The 22284-nt window shown below is 41.1% G+C and overlaps 2 protein-coding genes across 11 annotated transcripts in view; one reads left to right on the forward strand and one right to left on the reverse strand.

The window, feature by feature from the left end:
• LOC133384971 (cohesin subunit SA-2-like) overlaps positions 1-10155 on the forward strand; it is an 80771-nt gene extending 70616 nt beyond the window's left edge. For 2 of the 3 annotated variants that reach the window (XM_061626998.1, XM_061626997.1), the window contains exons 27-33: positions 86-187; positions 3712-3869; positions 3970-4101; positions 5121-5311; positions 7804-8008; positions 8413-8494; positions 9581-10155. In XM_061626998.1, the coding sequence (XP_061482982.1) occupies positions 86-187; positions 3712-3869; positions 3970-4101; positions 5121-5311; positions 7804-8008; positions 8413-8494 (870 nt within the window). In that variant the 3' untranslated portion in view covers positions 9581-10155. The remainder of the gene's footprint in view (positions 1-85; positions 188-3711; positions 3870-3969; positions 4102-5120; positions 5312-7803; positions 8009-8412; positions 8495-9580) is intronic. The other variant, XM_061627000.1, reaches the window with a different exon arrangement.
• A 1105-nt stretch (positions 10156-11260) lies between these two features.
• PPP2R3B (protein phosphatase 2 regulatory subunit B''beta) overlaps positions 11261-22284 on the reverse strand; it is a 91503-nt gene continuing 80479 nt past the window's right edge. For 6 of the 8 annotated variants that reach the window (XM_061627001.1, XM_061627002.1, XM_061627003.1 and 3 more), the window contains 7 exons: positions 21600-21756; positions 19678-19726; positions 17263-17352; positions 16000-16175; positions 15405-15523; positions 15187-15293; positions 11261-12544 (listed from right to left, as the gene is read on the reverse strand). In XM_061627001.1, coding sequence (XP_061482985.1) covers positions 12400-12544; positions 15187-15293; positions 15405-15523; positions 16000-16175; positions 17263-17352; positions 19678-19726; positions 21600-21756 — 843 coding nt within the window. In that variant the 3' untranslated portion in view covers positions 11261-12399. Of the gene's footprint in view, positions 12545-14912; positions 14971-15186; positions 15294-15404; positions 15524-15999; positions 16176-17262; positions 17353-19677; positions 19727-21599; positions 21757-22284 lie in introns of all 8 variants that reach the window. The other 2 variants (XM_061627006.1, XR_009762741.1) reach the window with 2 other exon arrangements.

Here is a 22284-nt window from a genome sequence, read left to right on the forward strand (position 1 = left end):
TATTTTAATAAATAGCCTGGTTTTTTTTTTAATACTGATATACCTTGACATGAGAGAGTGTTTTTCCCCCTTTGCTATTTACCAGGCTTATAATGACTTTGGAGACATAATTAAAGAAACTTTGAGCCGGACAAGGCACAATGACAAAATTCAGAGTGCAAAAGCACTGATCCTCTGCTTGCAGCAGGTAAGGCTAGTATTGTGACCAGCTCTATCTTTGTGCATGAGTATTTCAGTAACAGTTATGGCTATAAATAGAAAATACTGATAGAAAAACATTTTATGTTGTACCATACATAGAACTTTCAAGATGCAAAGATTAGCATGTTGTGCCTGACTGTGTGCATCCGGTATTCCTGAATCCGGTCTGCAATCCAATACACACTTACTTAGAAGTGTGTATCATTGAACTCACTGGGATTTGCTTTTGAGTAGATGTGTATAGGATTGAGCTATTTGTATCAGGTGCAGAATTAAGTATTCTCAGAACATCCCAAAACAAGGGCATGATCCTACACCCCACCATCCAGGAATGCAACTGCCCATGTAGGGGGGAATTTGCATAATATTACAGTGCCTCAGCCAGTACTTTCATGTGAGATGGGGCCACATATTCTTCCCATATATCCATCCAGCCATTATTCTCTCCAGCGCCCTGGCTTGCAAGTTATGTGTGCTGCAGAATTCCACGCACACAGCTATGTATATGTATAGGGCAATAGATTATGCCTCAAGTTTTCATTGATGACTTAATCTGAACATCTCGGGCCAAGTAACAACATCATGTCCATATGTTAGAAAACCTGTATAAACACACTATGTATCACAAATGTATCAGTGGGACATCAGTGTTAATTCCCAGCAGCCTGTGTAAAAAGCTATATTTGAACTGGCGATGAAATGACGATGGCGATGCCAATTGAGTTTCAAGGGCAGGGAGTTCTAAAGCTTAGATGCCTGCATGGAGAAGCTCCACCCACATATCAACAGCAATTGTATAGATCCCTTTAAGGGGATATTAAGGAGGGCTTTTTCTAGCCAGTCTTAACTCCCTGGTAGGACTATTATCAGTCGCTCCTTCAAGTATTTGTCCCAAGGCATTCAGGGCTTTATATGTCACCTATAAAACTTTGAATACAGACCAGAACCGCATTGGCAGCCAGTGAAGTCCGTTAAGAACAGATGTGATTTGGTTCCAAATAGTGACTCCACTTAAAAGTCAAGTCGTATTTTGCACTAGTTGCAGGTTCTGAGTCATCTTCAAGGGCAATCCTACATGGAGTGCATTGGAGTGTTCTATGTGGGTTCCTGATTACATGGAGAGTTCTACTTAACGTTTAAATAAATATGAATAGAAGCCCTATGCAGGCCTTCCCTACACAACACAGGGAAGATTGGGGATGGGAGGGAGATGTATAAGGGCACTGGAGGCAGGGCTTGTGTGTGCACCCCTGTCCCATCCCTTGCCTGTACACATCTGAGCATTTCCATTTACCTGGGATTGGGGGATGGGGGCATAGTTCCTTGCTCCTCATTCCTAGTAGAAACTGAGTGAATTATGTAAAAGCAAAGCCAGTTATGAACACACACACATGCAGTTTGGTATTTCTTCATGAAGAATTCATAGAAAGTGAAGAGCCCAACTTGCTATGAAGACTATATGACAAGAGTAGCCAGTGAGAATGAGTGCTACTGGGCACCTAGCCTCCCAGCACCAGCATTGCTGCTGCTTGCCAGGAGAGTGAGTGGGAGGGGCAAAGTGGCAGGGAGGTCAGTGCTATTTGAGTGCACTGGCAGGACTGCCAGATTGGCTCTGCTGCAGCATCCACAGCACTAACCACCTCAGTGCCTTGCCCTTCCCCCTACCGGTAAGCTGCAGCCATGCCATTACCAGGAAACAATTGTCGCTGCCCCCCTCCCCTCTGGCTTCTCCTGCTATATGAACGCACGAGACTCCCTTATAATGTCTCAGAATAGGTCCATCTAGTCCAGTATTGTTTACTCTGGCTGGCAGCAGGTCTCGGGGTGCTCTTTCCTTCGATTCTCTACATGCCTTATGCCTAGTTGCCGCCCTGGGCTCCTACTGCTCCCAGTAGGAGGGCGTGATATAATCAAATAATAAATAAATAATAGCTCTCACTTGTCATAAATCTGTGTCTGGGCTCTACCACATCAAACTGCAAAGGGGGGAGGCTGACATACAAATGAATGAAGAATGTTCCTCCATACAAATAATTCCATCCACATAGAAAAATAGGTTTTAGGAAGAAAGGTTCTGGCCTATCTGCTATCCTTATATGCTAGTTTTATCCAGGGCTGCTCATTCCATTAGGCAGACTGAGTTGGCAGCCTCAGACAGCTGATTCTGGGTGTAATGAAAGGGCAGGAAATTAGTTAGTTATGTAATTTATTATGATGGTATTTTTACTGGCAGGGAGGGGGAGTGTTACTTGTGGGATTTTGTGCCACAGGCACCAAAATAATTTGGCTTGCCATGGGTACTATGCCCCTTGACTTTGGGGAGTGGGTCAGAGATGGTAATAAGAACTAGGACCCAGATGCAGTGGTGTGTTTCGTCTTAGCGTCATCCAACCCTGCACTGAATGTAACATTTGTTTTCCACAGCTAGCCTGGGCTAGCTTGCTCAGACTATCTGTTCAGCAAACTTCCATGTCATCCTCCGAGCTTCAGAACACCCCCCTTCAGATAGCTGACATATGAGCCCAGTGGATTTTACAAAATGTTGTCAAGAGCTTAGGAAAATCCATGACCCGTCCACTGAAATATGAGATAAAGGGAGGCTCCACAGCATTTAATGATCTGTGCTCTGTGCACATAGACAGGAGCCTGTGTTTACATATCACATAGGCAACCAGCCCAGCTTGGGTGTTTGACCTTGGAAGTTTGCAGGTCTTCCAGCTGATCCTACTCTGATGGCACAGGGCAGGTTACAATATAAAAGTGCATATAAAAAGCATTGAAAGACAGTGAGCAAAACACAGATGTCTTACTCAGTTACATGCTTGATCTGGGCAACCGAAATGTTCCTCAGCTACCAAGATCTTGTAGGAGATTTCAGGGGGGGAAGAGGCTTAGGTTTGGCTTTGTGGAATGTACAGGGGAAGGGAATTCCATTGGTGTGGAAACAGCCACTGAAAATGTCTCGGTGGATGGACTTGCTATTTTAAGAATCGACTAATTCTTTACATAGCAGGTGCATATGGGGGCTTGGCCAGTTGTATTTTCTGATGAATAATACCAAATACATACATACATATATAATCACATGGCGCATCTAGAGCAGGAAGCATTCTGTCGGGTGAATTACATGTTGCCTGTAAATGTATAATTAATGTTGTTTAATTAAATGGCAGCTCTCAGAGGGAAAGGCTTATTTATTTATATGGTCATTTATATCTCCCCCAGCTTGTGCTTGTGCACTGTTTTGCAGGGGAAAAGTAGCAAGAGTTGAAATGTGTCCATGTCTTAATTGTGTCTCATGTGTATTCTGATCTCCCATCCCACCGATTCCCATCTGCAGCTTTGGGATGCTTGTTCAGCTTGGTGAGATTCTTAAAATATATACTCAGATTACTGGTACTTAGCTGCATCCTGAGCAAGGAATTTGTCAGCTGTATGGCAGGTATGTCCTCCTGGGGCTTTTTTTTTTAATTGCCTGGAAATTTTTATGTTGATGCCTGTCATCTGCAGCTTTTTCAGAAGCATGTCGAAAGCCAGGATGACAGCAGCAGCAGCATGGATGCCGCCTCTGCCTCCTTCAACAATATTAAAGAGCTTGCACGGCGCTTTTCTTTGACATTTGGCTGGGACCAGGTGAAAAGTCGAGAGTCAGTAGCCATGATACACAAGTATGTGCCAAATCCATGTCATCCCTTGGCCTTCTATGTGTGGCATCCACATTATGAACCTCTGCTCTTTCTTTTGTTTCTTCCTTGCTCCTGCTACAAGGGAAGGTATTGAGTTTGCCTTTCAAGGAGCTGCTGCTGCAGTGGAAGGGAAGTGCCTGCCTCCCAATCTGAACTTCCTGATCATCCTCAGTGAATTCTCCAATAAGCTTCTAAAGCCTGACAAAAGACTTGTGTAAGTTTAACTTTGGTGCTTGAAAGCTTCTAGAAGCTTAATTCTGCTCACTCCTGGAATATCAAAGAAGTCTGCATGGTATGAAAGTTAAATAAACTTTGTATAGAGGAAGTGTAAATGAGCTCATCGCTGAGCACTTGTGCTTGGACATGATAGTCTCTCAGCACAGGATTCTGCCTGGGATTACTGTTGCTGGCCTTCTCCAATCTTCTGCAGAAGGCCAGTAGCTTGAAGAGGAGGGCTGAGTTGTTTGGACTTTGGTTTACTTTTGCTGCTAGTCTAGATCACATAGCAAGGGATGGACAAGCTGTGATCCTCCAGATATTTTTGGTCTACAACTCTCATCATCCTTGAACATTGGCCATGCTGGCTGGGGCTGATGGGAGTCCAACAATGTCTGGAGGCCACAAGTTGCCCATTCCTGGCATACAACTTAATACTGTATACTCCTAAGATGACCCTTTGCTGGCCAGAACACTTACAGAACTATGCAAAAGTGGGAAGAGTTCTGTGCATATGGATGGCAATTGCTATTGAACATGCGTGTATGATGCTGGTGTAGTGCATATTATAAGAAAGTGGTGTTATCAATCACTAGTCTAGAGCAGCCTTTCCCAAACAGTGTGCCTCCAGATGTTGTTGGACCACAATTCCCATCTTTCCTGACCATTGGCAATGCTGGCTGAGGCTGATGGGAGTTGTGGTCCAACAACATCTGGAGGCACACTGGTTGGAAAAGGCTGGTCTAGAGCATAAACTCTGGAATAAGAAAAACAATTCACAGAACACTGCAATAATACATTCATACTACACTAAATGATTACATTTGAAGTCCAGATCAAATACAGTGCGCTTGAATGTTTTTCTGAGCATATTTCCTAACAGGGTTTTCTTGTCTTAGTTGGTTGATTGGGCTGCCTTGGTTGTGAAATAAAGGAAAGCTCAGTTATAGTGAACCAGCCTCTTGTTGGGGAGATCTCCTGATTTTTCTGTTATATCCCCCCCATGTTCATATGCAGATATAATTATTTGCTGAGATATATACCTGAACCAGCACTTTGTAAAGAAGATTCCTGGTACTCCCTGGGTTGGTACAGAACCTCTTTGCTGGCCAGTGAAGATGAGGAGAGTTCTGCTATCAGCAGCTTAAATGAGTGGCCTCCCGTTATCATTGCTAGGACACCTTCTTTTAAAAGAAAATTATCTGAAGGTATAAATACTTTTTTTTATTTTTAAAATGTATTTGTAAGTTAACAATATACTATATTTCTCATAACTGGTACTGTACCTTATATCAGTGGTACATATACAACTGATACAAGCAATCAGCATTAATATATATAATTTAGCCATGCACATTCAGTAACAAGATAATATAGAAGGGCATAATTAATCACCAAGTCATTTGATTAGTCCTTTCAGATTCTCCATAAATAAGGGAAAAAAGACCCTAGATTACACAAGGCATTATTTTATTGCCATTTTGTGGGGTTTATTACCAGTTATTCTATTTGTTACCCACCTTAACAAATAAGGCCTCACAATACAATAAAAACAACCTTATCCCTAAGTACAGTACATATAACTAACCAGATGGTAACGCTAACACTGGAGGGGGCATTAATAACAGAAGTTCAACAATCAAAGGCCCAGGAGAAGTGGTGTGTCTTAAATGACTGGCCAAAGGTGTAGAGGAGGTGCCTGATACCCCTTAGTAGGGAGTTCCACAGTTTTGAGGCCATTACAAGAAGGTTGTCCTGCTTGCATCTCTTAAGGGAGATGGCACTATAAGAGTCTCTGCTTCAAATTGGAATGTCCCGATTGGCATATGGGGAGGCGGTGCTGTTGCAGGTGTTTAGGGCCCAAGCCATTCAGTGCTTTAAACTCGAGACGAGATCCTCTTGAATTGGGTTCAGAAGCAGAAAGGCAGCTGCTTCAGACCAGGCATTACCCTCCTCGTCGCCAATGTCCCAACCAGCACCTGGGCTACCGTGTTCTGTGTGAGCCTCTGGATTGACTTGAAGGGCAGCCCTAAGTGTGTATTATACATTGGCACTATTGATAAACAAGGTTGATTATACCTGAAGGAGGATGGACTTGGGCCTAGTTCTCACTAAAGTAGCAGTCTAACTTTGGGTTGTATCCTGTCAGACTGCAGTTCAGGGAGCATGTAACTAAATGTTCCTCCACTTAAAAAATCCTCGGCAAAATTAACAAAATACACTTTACGCTTTTCTCAAATATGTTTTATTTTTAATAGAGAATTTAAATATGTGCACACTTAGTTGGAGACAAGAATGTTAATAAATCTTACAGGAACCAGCAGGGTCTCCCCAACAAAATGTATCATTGGTGTATGACTGTTACCTTAGCTGGTGGCTGAAAAAGCTTAAGTTAGCATCAGAGACATGAGTCCCTACTCTAATTTGGGTGCTATGTTTATGTATTTTGTTTTTAAATGTTTAAAAAAGCAACCAGCCTGCATGTTAGTCAATGGTACATGAGACTTTTTTGTGCCATTAAATACTTTATTTGCCCTGCAAGGAAACAATTTAAGTCTTTTGACCTTGACCTTGGTCTGATCTCTGATCTGCACTACTGGTGTAACATTGAACTACACTGCACTGAACTACATTGAGCTCACTGGGTTTATTTCTCAGCCCAATTTACAGTACGAGGATAAAAGCAATGGATAACATTGAATGGTGGCTGTATTCATTCAGCTTCAGCCCAGCCGGCAATAGGGCTCTAATACTGTTGAACAACTCTGTAGGGTTTTGTAAACCGCTGAACAGGGATATCATAAATCACTCTCCTAGCCACATTCAGATCCAACCTGCATGGGGACAGGGAATTGCATTTTCCTTGGAATTCCATTTGCAGTGTCGATATTTTACCTTCCTTTCAGAGGAAAGGCAGGATAATTTAATAAATAAAATAAGAACTAAGGAGCAAGTACTCTTTTTTGATGCTATCTTTTGGGGTTGTGGCATGTGTGTCCAATCCCAAGTACATTAAAATCTTGGGATTTCTTCATTGATTTCAATGGTTAGCTCTCATTTCCATTCCTGGGGACATAGCCTTTTAACATGAATGCAAACAATGGGATAGTTCTGTCTACGCTTATTGTAAATATATGTTGTTTCCAGCATCTCCATTGCGTCCTCCCTCCCAGCTAGTTTATGCTGCTTCCAAGTAAGCCAGCATTTTGTGCCCATTGAGCATGCTCAGTCCTCACTAGGCTGTTTTGGGGTCCTTCTTATATTTTTCTAATGTAATATTTTTGTACTCAAGGTTTCCAGCCACCCTTGTCTTGCATATAGGTACTGCCATTTTGGCTACATAAGCTTGGCCATTCTCCCCTGAAGATCAGAAATAGCGTATAAAATTTTAAAACTGAATACGTTGCTTACTTTGGCCAGGATGTAATCCCCCCCACAAATATACACAGAGGCTTTGTCTCCCCTTTCTACCATGGCTACCAAAAACCTCTTCTGAAGTTTGGGTATGGCCTTCTGATATGGTGCAAGGAGCTACAGTCAGCAAGGGGAAATTGGCAGCTTACCTGTGCACACACAGAAACACTTGAGGTGTACCAATTGGAATTCCCTTGATACCTTCTAGTGGTTCTGAGAATGTGCTTGTAAGAATTAAGGAATTCTAGGCCTGCATGTTACTGTGTCCAGTCTTTTGTGTTGATAGGCGAAAGATATCACTCATTGTCTGCTTCAGGATCCTGGTCCAAAACCAGTCACACTGAGACAATAAATAGACCTTCAGATATCCATCGCCCATCTCATCTCCCTTCCTTGGCATTGAGAGGCAGGAAGAGGCTAAAATTTCATGACAGCCATCACCAAGAATATCCACCATTACTTGGTTCTGCAAGATTGAAGACAAAACATAGGTAAGAACGCTTGGATCATCTTTATAACTTGGCTGTAGTTTCTTGGGCACTTTAGAACTAAAGAATTTAAATGGTGCCTTCATTGAATACTATATAAAACTGTTTTACAGATTCAGACTATTGGCTATTTAGCCCAGTGTTGTCTACTGTGATTGGCAGCAGCTTTTGAGGGTCTCAGGCAGAATTCTGGTATCTGGTCCTTTGACTGGAAATGGCAGGGATTGAACTTTGCACCTTCTGTATGAAAACAATGTGGTCTAACATTGAACTGTGGTTCTTCCTGAGGTGTATTGTCAGCCAAGAGTTCTTAATGTAAAAAATGAATCCCAATGGTATTCCATTTTTTTTTAAAAAAATGGCATCTGTAGATTACCAACAGCTAAATCAACTGCTTCTCATTTCAGTATCCAAGCTGTGGTCAAGATAGAGAATACAGCAGAAGTTCCAGCTGAAGACGCTGATGTTGATGTTGTTGGTACTGACTAGGTAAGGGTGGCTTTCTGTGCAACTTTCAGATATTTTGATAGTAGTACACACTGGTGAAAGAGGGAAGAATGAATCTATTTCTCCCACAAGTCTAATTTGCATTTCCCCCCCTATACTTCCCCTACCAAAAAGTTAAAAAAAACTCTTGGTACTGGACACATAATTAAATGGATTTAAATTTGGGTTGGGGGAACATTTTTCTGCCCTGGAATTGTGTGACATTGATGGGTAGGGCCATCCTCGTTTCTCATGTGTATGAACACACACACACACCTTCTCTTTCACCCTTCCCAACAGCAATTAGGTTTGCAAACAGGTTGCCACTGGAACCAATAGCTGGCTTTTCCCCCAAGCCTAATTTCAGCATGGGGGTGGGGCACAGTGCATAAGGAGGGAGGTTAACTTTTTCCTCAGCCCTAATCAGATGATGTTTTCAAGTCTACTAAACATGTTGGAGGAGGGGAACCTGTAGGCTGGCAATTCTCTTATCCTTATTTTAAACTGAGATGATTTCTTCCCAATGAAATATTGATTTATTTATTACTTGATTTATATCCCGCCCTTCCTCCCACCAGGAGCCCAGGGTGGCAAACAAAAGCACTAAAAACATCATAAAAACAGATTTTAAAATGCATTAAAACAAAACATCTTTAAAGCTTTCAAGACATAAAAAAAGTTTAGACAATTAAATGTTTAAAAACATAAAAAATCAATTCCAACACAGTGACTGGGGTAAGGTCTCAAAAGGCTTGTTGAAAGAGGAAGGTCTTCAATAGGCGCTGAAAAGATAACAGATATTATCTAATTTGATATTAAATGCTGATTTAAATAGGTGATTTAAGTCATCCCCCACTTGTACTTCAGCCGACTCCCAAACAAGTGTAACCTAATTGTTTAAATTTTAAACGTAGTATAACTTTTATACTTGCCTAGGAGGGTATGCTATCTATAATTTCCGAAACAAAATAGTACTTATGTGATTAGTCAGTTAATTGTGAAGCAAGGTACTGACTTGTGTAGGGTACCTCTGTGTAATAATCTTGATTGCAAAGTGGCTTATTCTAACATTTGTTTTGTATTATTTAGGAGACCTAAGGAGCAAAGACATTTGGATGTGTACCCTCTGCTTTTTCAATTGTATGAAGAAAAAACAGAGAGGTGGAATGGGCTACACCTAGTATCTCCATATCAGGGTAGCTGAGAGCATGATATGGTATGGCTTTCGTATAACTTATATGTACAATCACCACAATTATGATTATTTCTTCAGCCAGTGTTATTGATATGGTTTGGTACTTTCCGGTGTTGTGGCTACACAAGTTTTTTCTGAAAATACTTGATTTCATGTTTGTTAAAGTTTGTCTAAAATGTGATACCAGATTCATTTGTAGACAGGGAAACAAACACAAAACCTACCAGATATTAGCAGACCAGTATTTTCTGAAGAGTTGGGCCCATGGCAAAATGACACATCCCCTTAACACCCAATTTTTACTTTGTATTTCATGTTTCCTTGTATATCACGACAATCTAATATTGAAACTAGGGTGGGAATTTGCTTTTAGTGATCTATTGTTCATTAACATTGAGCTTGTGAAACAGTTGTTCAGTTTCATGCTTTTATATTCAGATGTTTGCAAAATAAAACGAGTGATTGGTTCCATCTGCCTAAGTGAGACATTATTTTCTTACTGTGGGAGGAGTGAAAAAGAAGCTGTAGGGGAAGCACCACCAAAGAAAGTTCTTCATTTCGTGTCTGATGGAAGACCACACTTAGAGCTACAGCTGTGCAAAGCTAATGGAAATGTAGACAGAGAACATCTATGTTACAAAAAAGTGTTAAGGATCAAGAACTGAGGAATCTAGTGAAGCAGATCTGTATAACTAACTACTCTACATTGTGTGTGATAAAATATGAAAGACAGCCAAATATAAATTCTAAATTAAGGTGGTAGTATACAATGGTCTTGTCACATAATCATGGCTTATTATACTCTGTTTCTACCCTGACACAAGCAACAAGCCAAGCCTTGGCTTGTTGTTACATCCAAAACCTGAGATTATGGCATGTCCATAACGAACCACAGTCGCTAACCAACATCAAGCCATGGTTTGTTGTTGAATTCCTTGTTATTAGGAAAAAACAAGCCCCAATCCTAGTTCAAATGTAACAGCAAACCAAAGGGTTCTTGCTGATTTTCCTGTTCACACCAGGGGAGGAGTGAAACAGGAACAACCAGGCAGTGTGCACTACTAGATCTCAATAAGCCATAATTCATAGCTCATTGTAGGGGAGGGGAATGTTTTTCAGTCAGATGGCCAGTGTTCCTGAAGCCACATGCCAGTGGTAGGAGAGGCTAGCGGCAAAATGGACAGAACAATGTACACTAGATTAGTTTCCACATTCCTACATATTTTGCATCCAGACAAGCAAGAGGCAATCATTATCAGTTCAATGACACATTTCAGCTAGGCAAAAAACACTCAAAGAGGATACAAGGCAGTGACTGCGAGGGGGGTAGCCTAGGGAGAATCCTGAGGACCAGATAGAGAGGCCTGGAGGGCCACATTCAGACCCCTGGTCTGAGCTTCCCCACCCCCATTTATTGTTATGTGCGAACTGGCCCATTACATGTCCCAGTTGTAGTTAAACAAGACCATAGTGATGTTAAAGATCACAGTACTCATCAGTTTGTGACTTCTGTAAGGCTCCAGTGCAAAAAATGTAAAAAAAATAGACTTGCTGAAGGGAACCAATTAACTACATATATGAAAAAAACTTTATTTGAAAATGCCAACATGATATTTAAATACTTTAAACAGATCTGCACTGCAAACAAAATAGCTTACATCTTTTTTTGTTTTACATGAAAACCAGCAAGACGTTTGCTGAAACATTTAATATTTAGTTTTTGTGTGAATGTTGGGATAATTAAGGCACTACAAATCTTACAGTTTTCAAAAACTGGAGTAGCAACACTTAGCTTGTCCAGTAAGTAGTCTCTCACCTTATTTAGACAAGTGAAGCATCGAACTGTTCAGCTGCTCTGACACCATTGATATGACTATTCATGGAATGTGTCATTAGCTAACCATTGAAAAAAAACACTAAATGCCCATAACAGGTTAGTGCACATCACAGATCAAGTAAAACTTACATAAAGTTTAGAAATTGGTTCCTTTGACAGAGAGTACAAAATCCACTGCAGTCAAGTGTGAGCAATAAAAGCTGGTTTTGTAATAGGGGTCAACAGATCAAAATGAAAGCTGAAGGAATATAAAGGGGACTGCTAGTTTTCAGGTCAAGACACATTTTGCTATGTGCACCACACAGTGTATCCAGCTTGTCCAGCGATGCTTTACTTAAGTGATGAACTGTGATCTTTACTCACAGCTGTGACACTTTTCTTTTTGAACTCTGGCAAAGTTATTAGATTTCTGCTTGGAGACTATTACAGGTATAAACAAAAACTAGGAAGAATTCTAATATCTTGTAAAAAAAAAGTCAGCAAATGTACTTTAAATGAGAAGGTATGTTGTAATTCTTTAAAGGAAATATAACCTATCTAAAAATAATTTAAGTCTATTTTACAGGCAACAATCTAATGAATAAATACAAAAAACTCTCATTCCATATAGATTCTGTTTTCTAAGGGTGATATCCAATGTCAGTCATACTCAGAGTAGACAGTTTGAAATCAATGGGCTTAACCTAAGTCCGTTAATTTTAATGGGTCTAACACTGTCTACTCTGAGTATGCCTAACATTGGATGTCATCCTAAAATGATTAAAATATTATTTTTGCAGCACAAAGAACTACGTTTACTTTTTCTGGAAACAAAGCCCTACATAGATTTAGCAGACCTGCTGCGGACAGTCTTTATTCTTATACAAACAGCACAGTTCATTCAAAGTCATCTTCATAGTCATACTCATCCAAGTCAACATCTGCCAAATGGGAAGGCATGTCAAAGAAAGGCCTTTTCTCCATCTGATATTTTAGTACATTGGTCTTCTGATAATCTCCAGGGTTCAATTCTGCTTCATAACTATGAAAGCAAGATGGGAATTAGTTCACAATGTAGATATTTTGGAAAGTGTCATGCACGTTAATGCATACGTTCCTGGTATTCCTGCAGCTATCAAAAGCCCATATGCAACTTCTAAGCAGTACCAAAAGTGAGGGAAATTGAAAAGAAAAATCTTTAACAGGTAAGGTGGTTGTTACCTCACTAAAATAAACACTTCCAGCACAATTCTATGCATTTGTACTCAGAAGCAATTACCAGCATGTACAGTGGAGCTTTTCCCATGAAAATGCTAATAGGATTATAGCTGATTACGAACATAGGAAGAACCCTACTGGATCAGGCCAAAGACCCATCTAGTCTAGCATTCTGTGCTCAGATTAGGCAGCCAGATGCCTATGGGTAACCAAAAAGCAGGGCCTGAATGCAACAGAGCTCTCCCCGTATGTAAAACTGCATATGAGAAAACATATATTACATCTAAAGGAAAAACCTACTTTTGATGATAGCCACCTAAGTCAGACTCAGAGCACACCTACTGAAACCAATTGACTTGCATTCCTTAGTTATACTGAATATGATTTAGTTGAATATCCTTTATTTTTTATGTTAGAAAAGCATTCCACCTTTCTGGCATAGGAGGAAATGATTTTCCTTTTCCAAGTGTTTTTAGACCCAGTTTTTCATAGATACTTTACTAAAAATTAACAATCTGCTGCCCAGTTAATCAGAGGCAGCTAAGTCTATTAGAATGATTTGTAGTCAATTAATCAAATTAACCGATTGACCAACACTGCAACCCTAATAGTATGGCCTATAACTTGTAAGGTTCAGAAATGGTTACTCTTAATCACTGTTACTATGACTGATTACTATACTGATTACAGCCAATAGCCTTGTTTGCATATAATGCTAAATGATGGCTTAGTGCTACATGGATAAAGCTCTGTGAGCCCTAACAATGGGTGGAATCCAATGTAGTGCTAAGACAATAGTTCCATCAGCACAAGGGTTTCTGCTTGTACAACAGAACATTCTTCCCCTCTTCTCCCCCCAATCTGTTCTAGGGGTTCCTCCAACCCTCTGGAACAGATTTTGGGGTGTGGAGGGGAGAAGTTGTACACCCAGAAATCCCTATGCCGACAGAATACTGCACAAAGCATCCAGCTCATATGTTCCCGCTACCCTCGACCCACGTAGCAAGCTGGAAGGCTTTTGCCGAATTTAATTTAGCTTTTAAAGAGTCTCAGCTTAGCATTATATACAAATAGTTGAACATGGTTTAAAAAGAAGTAACTGTTAGTTAAACAAACCAGCGTCATAACCTATGGTTTGAAGGCAGCTTGCTGCAAATCATGACCCCCAGGTTCATAGTCAACACTAACGCGAGTTTCTTTGCTGGGGGTTGTGAAGGCTTATCTGTGTACCACTAAATCAGAAATAGAGAACCTGTGGTCTTCAAGATGTTGGCTTCCAATTACCATTAGCCGCAGCTAGCATGCTCCATGGCAAGGGGTGATGGGAGTTATAGTTCAACAGTTCTGCAGAGCCACAGATTCCCCATCCCTGAGCTAAATTATAGTTCTGCGTCCCATGCAAACACAGCCATTATGCTTAGTCATGGCTTCAAAATATCTGCTCATGCAGTCTTCTGTGGCTTCCCAAATAAGCTTAGGCTAGGCTCAGACCTCCCCCATCCTGAAAAGCCATATGGTTGCAGCAGCTTCCCAGAAGAGCTTTGCACTAAATCTCAGTTTCTGTGTTTGACTGCAGGACAGTGAACTCTTCATTATTACTTTCCCTGAATTAGCCATTTCAGTGTCTATCTAAGCCTGTGTTGTGGTAATAAAAACCCATCTCTTTTGCTAACATGTACAAAGATTCCATAGTTATTCCAAGATCAAGACATCAAAATGACAAATGAAGCTTAAATAATAAGGGTAATTCAGCATGACTTCGTTTCTACAGACACCGAAAAGCCTACTCCTATCTTGAGCATATTTTTAAGTCCAGACAGCATACTCCATCTAGCTATTTAACACAGAAAGTTTCCCCTGGTAATTGTTGCTGCAACTCTCCCACCCTAGCTGTGTCCCACATATGGGAAGAATAGAAAAGATTGCTCCCCGCCCCCCGTGTCAGCCTTTGCTTGTGCTATCAGGAGCTCAAAAGAGGGACAGCTGGGCCTGACGCAATTCTCCCCAGATAGGTTAATAATCCTGGTGAGACTTGATTCAAAGGGACACTTGTGCTTAAAGAGGAAAGAAGGGAACACCAGCTATTTTAGTGAGAGTGAACACTGAATTCAAAGTGTATCATGCACAGGGTATGCACGCCAGCTCAAGTGAAGGCCCCTTTCACCTGCTTCTTCAGAAGGTTGCATTCTTACCTTTAGCTTTTTCTTTACATGAGCTGTAGGCAACATTAGTAGTAAAAGAAATCAGTCTCTGAAACGGTTACAGGAGGGGAAAGTTAGTGTTCTGCTCTGCAGCAGGGAATTTTGGTAGAGAATATCCAAACCCGTAAATGAATAACAGATGTCAAACACTGCTCATATGAACCTTATGCTGCCATCATTTATTACGATGAAGATAGGAAATTGTTCAACTTTCCTTCATAGATTGAACTCAACACAGAAAGATGCTGGCATAATCTACACTTACCAATCATTCCACTGGTCACTAGCTGCTTCCTCTGCTACTAGCACATCATACTCTTCAGCAGCGTATTTTTCCCAATCGGACAGTTCTTGATTTTCATTTTCAGTGCTCTAAGATTATGATCAAAAAGGTTATGATACTGAAGAATGTTAAATAAAATTAGCATCAAGAACATTGTTAAGCTTATGAACGTCAGCTTGTTAAACACCAGTTGCACTTACCCTCAACATAGAAAATTGATCCTTCTGCTCATGGTCTAGATATTTCTCAATGTTAAAGAAGGTGTCAAAAAACACATTTGCCATCTTACACTTCTTTAAGTCATGAAGAGTTATTTTCCCTGGAAACAGAATCAGAAACAAGGTTTTAAACATTTGATAGATTGGGCTGTGATACAAGTATTTTGGAAAACTGGAAAGGCTTATAAATGTCGCTTTTAGGCATGTGAACTAGGACCAACAACCACTGTGGATATTCCATATGAGCTCCTCCAATTAAGATCTGTGGAATAAGTTCTTCTCAAGTACAATCTGTTGTTACTGCTATGGTCTGAACAGTCCCTTTGGAGCTTCCTCCCAAGAGGAAGCCAGACCTAGTCATTATGGAGTCTCAGGAAAAAAAGAAGAAGTAACTTGATATTTTGCCAGTTTTCAGAGTGGAAATTACTACTGAAATCTGGAAGTAACACAGTATTAGATTAATTTCTGTGTGCTGAATGTGATAACTAAACTCGAACATTTAGCCAAGGAGACTTCATACAACTGACAAATACACATTATCAAAGAGAGGCTGTTAAGATGGAAAAGAACCCATCACCTTCACACTCTGGCTTTACAAGATCAAGCATCTGGCAAAGACAATCTTCAAATGGCAGAGGTTCAATGGCCATATTGTCCAGTTTTTGACATTGTTCTTCATAAAAGTACTGCAGTTCGTACATTGACAATACACCATCCCCATCAAGGTCCATGCAGCGAAACCAGTATTCAATGCTGAAATGAATCATTAAATAATTTAGCACCCTATTTCAAATATATTTCTATATCCTTTGAATTCTTTAGGAAAAAACAAAGACCCTCTTGCAAATGGTTGAGAATTTGAGAAATGCTGAGTGCACATGCAGAGGTTTTAAACTGTCAACTCCAGAAGTATTCAACAGGAACTTCTTGTACGTCTGGAGCGTTACATGGGCCATTCATTTAGTTATTTCATTGTATTGTCATAGCCCAAAAGTATGGCAACCTGCAGAGCAGCAGGGAGAAAGGAGGTGGCTGCACCAGGCCTAAGGGGATAAGACGTTTGGCATGGCATGGGGGCAGTGGGGGGTTAGTGAGGGGTGTGGGTGGTAGGTGGGGTTGGCATTTCTTTGCACCTCTGACATTTCTTTTTTGGGGGAAGCAGGGAGGGATTGTAAAAAATGTTTGGAGAACTCTGAGGGGGTGCTTTGGGCAAGGGGGTTAGGAGGCGGGGTGGGTGAGTAAAGCAAGTGAGCAGGGTATGCAGGGCCGGTTCCAAAGGGCGGCCAGGTTGGGCACTGGCCCGAGGGCCCCTCAGCGCTAGGAGCCCCTGGGGGGCCCTCCGCTCCACTTCCGCGATCCCGCGGATCGCAAGACGAGCTTCCGAACCGCCCGCCATCCCCCACGCTTCACCTACCTTTCTCTGCTGTTCGCGCAGGGTTGCCATCAATAAAGATGGCGGCCAAGGTTTCCGTAAGGGACTGAAGCCTCTGCCGCCATCTTGGTTGATGGCAGCAATGCGCGCGCTGCATGCCATCAACCAAGATGGCGGCAAAAGCTTCAGTCCCTTACGGAAACCTCGGCCGCCATCTTTATTGATGGCAACCCTGCGCGAACAGCAGATAAAGGTAGGTCAAGCGCTGGGGATGGCAGGCGGTTCGGAAGCTCGTCTTGTGATCCGCGGGATCGCGGAAGGGAAGCAGAGGGGCCCGGGGCAGGCTAATGCCCAAGGGCCCCTGCATTCCTGGAGCCGGCCCTGAGTGTGTGTGTGTATATATGTATTAGTTTGGCGGGATATAGGAAATCAGGTAATCCAACCCCTGCCCAGTGTATGATAAAATACCTGGTTGCAGTCTTTTTGTCCTCTTCAGATATCAAAAACCATACAAAATCTGCATAGCTGATTTTTCCTTCCTTCTGTGCTTTTCTGCCCCTTTGAGATTCAGGTAATTAGAAAAGAGGGAGAAGAAAAGATATTATTAAAATGCCTTCTTCATATACAGTGCCTTGCAAAAGTAATCAGACCAATGCTGTCATATTGCTGAATTACAAATGGTACATTGTAATTTCGTTCTGTATATTTTATTTTGAAACACTGAAATTCAAAATCAATTGTAAGGTGACATTGGTTTTATGTTGGGAAACGTTTGTAAGAAACATAAAAAATAAACGTGTTGCTTACATACATCCCCCCCATTAATATTTGGTAATCACCTTTCGCTGTAATAACAGCTTTGAGTCTTTTGGGGTAGGTATGTACCAGCTTTGAACAGTGTCGGAGGGATTTTGACCCATTCTTCTTGTCAGATTTGCTCCAGGTCACTCAAGTTGGACATCGCTTGTGGACCACAATTTTCAAACAGCACCACAGATTCTCAATGGGATTAAGATCAGGACTTTGACTAGGCCACTGTAGCATTCACCTTTTTGTTATAGAGCCACTCCAATGTTGTTTTGGTCTTGTGCTTGGGATCACTGTCCTGCTGAAAAGTGAATGTTCTCCCAAGCTTTGAAGCAAGTTTTCTTGCAGTATTTCCTTGTATTTTGCTTCACCCATTCTTCCATTTTATCAAGATGCCCAGTCTCTGCTGATGAGAAGCGTCCCCACAGCATGATACTGCCACCGCCATACTTCACTGTAGGGATGGTGTGTCTCGAGGCATGGGGGGTGTTAGGTTTGTGCCACACATAGCACTTTTGGGCTTTGGCCAAAAAGTTCTGTCTTGGTCATCTGATCACAAAACCTTTTCCCACATCGCAGCTGGGGCACTCTCCTGCTTTCTGGCAAGCTCCAGACGTGCTTTCAGATTACACTTTTTCAGTAATGGCTTCTTTCTTGCCACCCTCCCATACAGGCCAGTGTTATGCATAGCTCTTGATATGGTTGACTGGTGCACCATTATTCCATTCCCAGCCACTGAACTCTGTAGCTCCTTCAAAGCGATTGTTGGCCTCTCTCTGTGGCTTCTCTCACAAGTCTCCTTCTTCGCTGAATGCTGAGTTTTGAGGGAGAGCCTTTTCTTGGCAGTGCCTGGGTGGTGTGATTCAGCTTCCATTTCCTGATTATTGATCCAGCGGTGCTCACTGGGATATCCAAACACTTGGATATTACTTTGTACCTTTTCCCTAATCTACGCATTTGTATTACATTATCTCTCACTTCTGCAGAATGCTCTTTGGTCTTCATTTTCCTTCAGATCCACAGCCTGACCAATGATCCTTCAACAGTGGGGTTTTTATCCTGACAATGTGACAGCAACTTTAATGGTTGACAGGTGGAATCCAACGGTAAGGTAACTGTGTCCTCGATAGGGCAATTTCTTTGATCGGTGTAAACTGGGAGCTTCCACAGCACAAGGGCTGAATACTTATGCAAGCAACATATTTTTTATGTTTCTTACAAACATTTCCCAACATAAAACCAATGTCACCTTACAATAATTGATTTTGAGTTTCACTATTTCAAAATATCATACAGAATAAAATTACAATGTACCATTTGTAATTCAGTAGTATGACAGCTTTTGCAAGGCACTGTATGTATACTCTAAACATAACTGTATAGCTGCCAATCTTGAAAAAGCAGTAAGGCATAGTTTTCCTTATAGCAACTGTACATTTCTCTCAAGAGACCCTTCTCACGATTCCAACACCTTCACAAGTGCGACTGGTGGGGACACGAGATAGGGCCTTTTCGGTGGCTGCTCCTAGGCTCTGGAACTCCCTCCCTAGGGAGGCAAGAATGGGCTCCTCTGTGCAGTCCTTCCGCCGACAGCTAAAGACTTTTTTCTTCCGGCAAGCCTTTGGAACTGAAGGTTTTAAGGGTAGTGACTGAAGAGGATGCTGTATGTTATTGTTTTACTTGTATGCTCCTAAACTGGGTTGCAGTATTTTAAGTGTGTATCTAATTGGTTTTAACATCATAATAGTTTAACCCTGTTTTAATGCTGATTTTATATGTTTTATATTTTTATAGGTTCTTAATGATATGTACTTATTTTTATCTGGAAGCCGCCTTGAGTTCCAGTTTGGAAAAAGGGCGGGGTATAAATAAAGATAATAATAATAATATATGGAAAATAACTTATAAATCAGAATACTTTATCTTTTTTAAAAGCTGCATTTAGAACAATCAGTGTTAACAACAGCACTTAATCTTCAAAATAAAGAGTTTCATATTTAGCTGTCCCATGTCCTTTGCCAATTACTCTAGAAGCATGATGGCTAAATTTAAATTTAATAAGGAAAAAAGAGATACCTTGTTACAGCTCCTGAGAAAATCCTTTCTATCATCCGATTAGATATAGCTGTGAAAGAGCAAAATGGTTACATTCAATTCTGTATGCTTGAGTTAATTCAAAAGTTTCAGAGCTTGTGCATAAACAGCTTATTAAAATACTTCTTTGACCTATAATTTATTATTAATAATCATTAGATTTCTTACTTGCCCTTCACTATAAGGTCAAGGTCCCAGGGCAGATCGCATTAAAAAAATTAAAATCAGTAAAAATATATAGGGCGTATATCACAGGCTCTGAGTGACTTACAATATTAACAAACACTATTAAAATACACACATGCCTGCTCTCCCTGGCATCTTGCCAGGCTGAATGTTTGAAAAAATCTTGCATTTCTTTTGTAACACATTCAAACTCTGAATTCAAACTCTGAACAATTCTCCCCATCCCTGCAAGTGGAACTTCAGAGCCAGCAAACACTCATTTGCATAGCCTCATCACTGGCACTGAAAGGAACAGAAAACACCATCTTTGAAAAATATAAAGACTCTGGCCCGATTGTCACACTCACCTAGTAGAGGATCCTCTCCAGACATTCTTATGTGTAGGATGTGCGATGTCACTAGTTGCACATAGGGCCAATTTGCCGTATCTTTTCTTCTTTCCATGGGTTTTCGTGTGAGAGAATGCATCTCTCAGGCCTACATGGGTGCCACATACTATTTTATATATGCATGGGAAGGGCACCTGCTCACCTAGTCCTTCACGATGCAAAGGGATTCTCAGCTAGGTGAGCATATGAACTGGCCCTCTGAAGATAGTTCTGTTCAAAATTCTAGCCCCATCTTAAGTATGCTTATTTGAAACTGTTTTTAAAAGAAAAAAATCCAGCTGAATCTTAATCTGAAGATCAGTTTGTGCCTAGAAGGTGTTTCAACACTACAGAAGTGTTTATTCTGTTAGCCAGCTCGAAGATTTAGCAGCAGAGATAAAAGGGCAGGTGATAAGGTGTAGGCCAGACACCTCCCCTCCCCAAATCTCTTTGACTATAGCTCCTGATACTGTATCAGAAATTGTTCTCAGGACAATCACCCACACATCCCCAGGACAATGGCACAGATATTCAGCACTTGTACCAGCCAAACTACTATAGTTGGTTTTTATTACAATAGACTACATCTTCAACTGCACTCCTCAGCAGAAAAATCTGAATGCAGATGAAATCACATTATTTTAGTTTGTCTTTCAATTATTACCCATTCACAATGGTCTACGGCAAAATCTGATAAAGCACCACAGAGAAAATTACTGTATTTTTTATTATTACATTTTTATCCTTCATATCCTTTCTAAGCACTGTCGACACCAAGAAAAAGTTACACTGAGTGACAACTCTCAGGGCTAAACTCCTGTTCCTTGTGTCTTTGTCACTGATTCAGAGTACTACGTGTTCAGAAAAAGCTGGCTCCCTAGAAAAGTAGGCTCCAGGAATCTTCCTCAAATATACAAAAATGTACACAAGACTTTTTACAAATGTAACTTAAGACATATTCACAGACTTCTCCTTTACACATATGTATTTGGAGATTTATTGTAATGAACTGTGTTGAAAGATTAAGGATTGGTCTGCTACGAATATTGATGCTGTCACAGTGGGTTGCGGTTCCTTACCAGAAGGGAGAGGCAACAGGGAGCAAACACACGGGCAGGAGCACCAGATCAGCTCCACTGATGTGTTTGCACTGCCCTGTCATCCCTGCTGCCCTGCCCCTCCACGGCAGCAACAGCGACCCATCTGCAGGGAAACTAGTGTAGTGTCTGCCCCTCCTTGCCTGCCATTTCTGTGCTGTCATAGAAGAGCAATGAACAATATGTCCTCCAAGTTTGCAGACTCAAAAATGCACTGTCATGTAGTATCCAAAATAAATTCCATTTGTCATACCGTGGTCATTATGCCGAGCTAAATCCTTTGGATCAATATAAAGGTCATGATCCGTGTCCAGCTCCCAAAATTTGCAGTAGATTACGTAGAAGTGTTCATATGAAAAGTATTCTGTTAGCTGGTTAATATCTACTTCCTCTTCCAACAATGCCACATTCTATTGATAAAAAAGAAAGTATTGTAGTAGCAGCTTGTAAGCGCAGTTCAGTATTGTGCAGGCCCCACTGAATTGCATGAATTATCACAAAGCCTATAATATCTATACCAACAGTTTCTAGGAACTTGTGTAAGTGCCATAGGAAGTTATGTTTGCAGAAGTCAAATTCCCTCTTCACAGCACCCCATGTTCTGGGAAAGGTGAACAAAGTTAAAAATACTAGAGTTAATCCTGGATGTGACTATCCAGGCAGCAACATGCTAGCCAAGCTATCCTTTTGCTTCCCTGCTGCTGTGGCCACTCCTGAATGAACTAAAATTATTAGCTACTAGCAAGCTAGTTTTCTACTGGATTCTCTGTTTTTGTTGCTCCTTGTTGTGTTGTTCTGGACATATATCCTCATTATTCTGGTCCTTCATACAGCTGTTCAAACCCATGGATGTGTGAGCACAGGATCTGCTTATAATTCAGTGACCAAGACTTTCAACAAAGGTAATTTGCAGCCCTTGCATCAACACACTACAGTTT

This window comes from Rhineura floridana, chromosome 5 (genome assembly GCF_030035675.1).
Source record: "Rhineura floridana isolate rRhiFlo1 chromosome 5, rRhiFlo1.hap2, whole genome shotgun sequence".
Classification (NCBI taxonomy): domain Eukaryota; kingdom Metazoa; phylum Chordata; class Lepidosauria; order Squamata; family Rhineuridae; genus Rhineura; species Rhineura floridana.